Source organism: Morone saxatilis, unplaced genomic scaffold, assembly GCF_004916995.1.
Source record: "Morone saxatilis isolate NCDOM2014 unplaced genomic scaffold, NCSU_SB_2.0 Contig7, whole genome shotgun sequence".
Lineage (NCBI taxonomy): Eukaryota > Metazoa > Chordata > Actinopteri > Moronidae > Morone > Morone saxatilis.
In genome coordinates this window covers 16,723,834-16,728,240 of record NW_023340246.1, presented here as the reverse complement: position 1 = coordinate 16,728,240, position 4,407 = coordinate 16,723,834, and the positions used below count along the sequence as shown (strand labels likewise).

Below are 4,407 nucleotides of genomic sequence, written 5' to 3'. Positions count from 1 at the left end.
TCATGGAAAGTTCTTTAGTGCGCTAGCAAAATTACTATGTGAAACCGAAAATAACGGGATCAAATGTATACAATGTAACCAAACACGAACCTTGGTCCGGACTTTTATGTGTGAAAACGCCCTTAATCATCTAACTTAATGTCAGTACATTCCCTCTTTGTTTTTTGCCACAGTACAGCTCTACAGTTGTACTATTAATATTTTTTAATTGTTTCAGGTCCCCTAATACGACTACTGACAGGGTTTGTTTTCCTCTAATAATTTCAGCAGCAGGACGTGAAGCCCCATGGTGTCAAATTCTTCTTTTTACTGTTTGGTAGCATTTTTGTGAATGAAATCTGCCCACAGATGGAGAAGAACAGGTAGCTTTATATGACAATTTAGGGGCGTTGTTTATGCCAGTAGTGAAATCTCACAAATGTAAACTTAGTCATGAACAGGGGGTGTCCAGCAAGTCAAAATGAGAAATTTACCACGAGCTTGTGCAGTTAATAGAGTTTGTTGAGTTTTACTTGAACCCCTTTTATGAGCAAACCTGACAGAAACAAGTAAGAGAGGTTCAGGATAAGAAACAAGAAGCAAGAGGCCCACGGAAGGTTACTGATGCACTTTTTAAAACTATTTAACATACATCTTGTACTTTAATTGCTAGAATAACTCAAAATAAGGCAGCAAAAGTAATTTTCAAATGGTACTTTGTAATGCTGTAATTCTGTGTCTTCACAGCCAAACGGGCAAAGTCATACTCCAGCCTGATGAACATCCAGGACAAACTGAGCTGAAGAGGAGACAGGAGATGACGAACATGGAGGAAGGCGTTCTTTTATTAAAAGTTAAAACCTGGGAGAAGATCTGACTTCCTCACTGTGTTGTGCTTGAGATTTGACTGAACTCCATGAATGTAGAGGACTCAACAGCCGCTGTGTTTCCCCCCAGAACACTGTGATATAAGTCAGTCTTCTTCAGAGGTCTTGAAGGATCTAGATCCATGAAACTGAATCTGAAATGCTTCGGGCCCATTAAACCATTACGCTTTTTTATACCTCTAAAACCTTCTCAAAATGTAGTAAACGGCGTTGGATCACATTAAAGGAAAAACTGAACAGATTTTTACAGATTTCTAGCAAAACAAACATTGAAGAAAAAATATAGAAATTGTGCACAGACTGTGTTTGAGTCTGCCTCCCACTACCATAGTTTAAAACCAGCTTTATTTGGTGTCATGTTATGACATTTTGGATCTCTATTAAGCAGGACCTGTGTTGGAATCAAAGCCTGTCTAACTTTATAAACTACTAATCAGATGCTTTTTCATGTTGCTGCACGGTATGCTCGTAATCCTCACACAGATCCCGGCCTCGCCTTCCTTTCAACTCGTTAACGATCTGCAGGTTGTTCACTGTCACTAGAAAGAGTGAGTGGCTTGAATGCAGTGCGTGCATGCGCGTGTGCGTGCAAGTGAGCTAATGTGTGTATGTGCTCTATTTATGGGTCGAGAAATGGGTTTTTCTGTCTCTAATGTATGTCCCAAAAGAAGCTGCAAAAAGGAAGCACTTGATGTCCATTAGTGGTGACATGTATCTGCTGTAAGGAGGGGGGGTGCACATCAGTGGGGTGGGGAGTAAATAAAGACATAACACACATAATGTAAGAGCACTCCAAAGTACCACACTATGATGTTACCTGTTTTCCAGTCAGTGTTTTTTTGTGGTTGCATTAAGCTTTTAATGCGCTTTGTTGTCGTTTTCCACTGATGTTTAACTTAATTTGTTAAGGGTTTCTGACTGCTCATGGCGGTGAAGTCTCCTTTATGAGTTACGGGTGTTGAATTGATGAATTTGCCTATTAGAAATGCATTTGTTGTGAAGAAATGTACACCTCATTATGAATGCATACGCCCCAAATAAATATTTGTCTGCCAGAAACAACCTGCAGATGCATGTGCTGTAATTTAACCACAACCAGCTTAGTGGAAAGTAACTAATCTTGAATATTTCCACTTTATATCTATAAAATGTAACTAAATTTACTGCACAGTACAAAGTTTGAGGTACATATGCTTGAGTATTTCCATTTTATGCAACTTTATACTTCTACTCCACCACATCTCAGAGACAAATATTGTACTTTTTACATGACTACATTTGTCCGACAGCTGTAGATTACAATTTTTCATACCATTCATTATCATTGAAAACCATGTTAAGCTGATGTGTTTTTCTGGGCACTATTTAAAACCAGCTCAACCTCAGCAGTAAAGTGCAACACACACTAATGCACTGGTAACAGGAAAAACACCATAATAGTAAAACACTGAGTACTTTTACTTTTGATACTAAGGATACAACTGAAATATTTGAATGCAGGACTTTTACTTACAGTGGAGTGCTTTCAGTGTGTGATATTAAAGGAAGGAGGATCTGAATACTTCTTCCACCTCTGGTGTCTAAAACCCCTGCAGCAAGCTGCAGTGACTGCAGTTACATGATGTCTAATGAGTCCGTGTTGTAGTTAAACCTGTTTCTTCACACAGGAATGACCCCTTGTTCTCAGGTTACGTGGCCTTGTGTGTTTCTTGCAACGAGGCTTTTCCCTCCGTCATTAGCAGCTAATCTAAATGTGGGATAAAGATACTTGGCCGAATAATCGCAGCATCACATCCGTTAAACTCCTTTGGCTTTTTGGTCTTGTGGAGCGCAGCCACTGCTGGCCATCAGCAGGTCTAAGAGCATTACGGATATGCCGAGTCATATGATCCGGTTGCGGCCGGCAGAGCCGCTAAAAACACGGGCTTTTTGTCATCGGCGCTCCCGCACGGTGGAGTGTGTTGAGCGGCTCGTGTGCGGCGCGGCCCGGAGCTCAAGAATGACAGCTTTGATTCCTGTTAAGCCTCCGTTGCTTTTTTTCTGAGGCGCACCGGGGTCCTTAAGCGGGGCTGAAAGTCATGAAATACTCCCGGCAAAATTGACCGGAGTGAGGGCCGCCACGTGAATGAGAGAACCGGTGGAAAAGCTGCAGCTGCCCCCCCTTAGTGATTGAGTGGAAGTATTCTGACCTTATACGTCAATGAAAGTAGTAATTCCACAGCCTAAAAGTACTCTTTTAGGAGTAAAAGCCCTGCATTCAGAAGCAAAAGTGCATAAGTAGGCAGCAAATTTACTTAAATGAAGTACAGGTATGCGTCTATTATTATTATTATTATTATTATTATTATTGTATTATTAGTATTTTATTGTTATATTATTAGCCCATTTATGTTAATTAACATGAGCAGTACTTTAATGTTGTAGCTGGTCAAACTGGAGCTAATTTTGACTACTTCCCATTTTGGTAGTTTATTACTTTATTAACTGATCATATGTTTCATACAGTTTTATTCTGAAAAGAAACTAGTAACTATAGGACTATATTGGAAAAAAAGTGGAGTAAAAAGTACAGTATTTCCTCTTAAACTGTAGAGGAGTAGCAGAAAATTGAAGAACTCAAACTGTACTAAAGTACAATTTTAAATGTACTTAGTTACTTTCCACTATTGCTGTTCAGTGGGTTAATTTACAACAATGCATCATGTTGCCTAAGCTGACTACTTTTATATGTTAGATATTAATCTGCAAAGTAACTTGTAACAATAGCTGTTAAATAAATAAAAAAGTAAAAAGTACAATATTTCCATCTGAACTGTGGTGCAGTAGAATTATAAATTGTGTAGACTTCACATACCTCCAAACTGTAGCTAAATACAGTGCTTGAGTAAATGTACTTAGTTACTTCCCACACTTTCCAACATACTAAAATGGATCATTATATCACTTGAACAGGTCTGCGTCCAAAAAAGATTGAGCAGTCTGGAGCTGTAAAGTGCCTAGTGAGTAAGTGTGACTCATTCTGAGGATTTTTGATTTATATATTTAGTTCTTCACATCTAGCAAAAAAGCAGTATTTTGGTAATGTTTGATTGTTAACATGCTTAGTTTCCTAGACGGTGAATTTTTGTTTTTGCCGCAAAAAATAAACATCCGTCCATTTCATGATGTGTCAAGTGTGCACAAATTTATACATGTTTGAACAGCCACAAAGCTACATTTATTGTTTTATATGGGCTGCATTATGTGCATTTGTTTTGGCCGCAGTTTATGATAAAATGCAGTGATGAAGGCATCTGATTTACATTCTCACTGAACTGACTGCAGTGCAGCAACAAATACAATCCATCAGTAATCATAGCTAATGCCATGCATAATTATTGTACACCTAATCCACTCACACAGAGCTTTGATAAGAAAAATGACTTCGAGAATAATACTATTGTAAGTGTGACAGTTTATGTGGAAGAAATTAATATGATTTTGTAAACTGACTCATATCGTGCTCTAGTTCTCAGTTGGATTACTGTGGAAAAAAATGTGC

At 38.5% G+C, this 4,407-nt stretch overlaps 1 protein-coding gene across 1 annotated transcript; it reads left to right on the top strand.

Moving 5' to 3' along the window:
- Nucleotides 1-726: 726 nt before the first annotated feature.
- ostm1 (osteoclastogenesis associated transmembrane protein 1) lies at nucleotides 727-4,028 on the top strand (the record flags this gene model as incomplete). Its single annotated transcript, XM_035678832.1, is given in 1 exon segment — nucleotides 727-4,028. A coding segment is annotated over 1 exon segment (56 nt), but the record flags the coding sequence as incomplete, so codon positions are not given.
- Nucleotides 4,029-4,407: the final 379 nt, after the last annotated feature.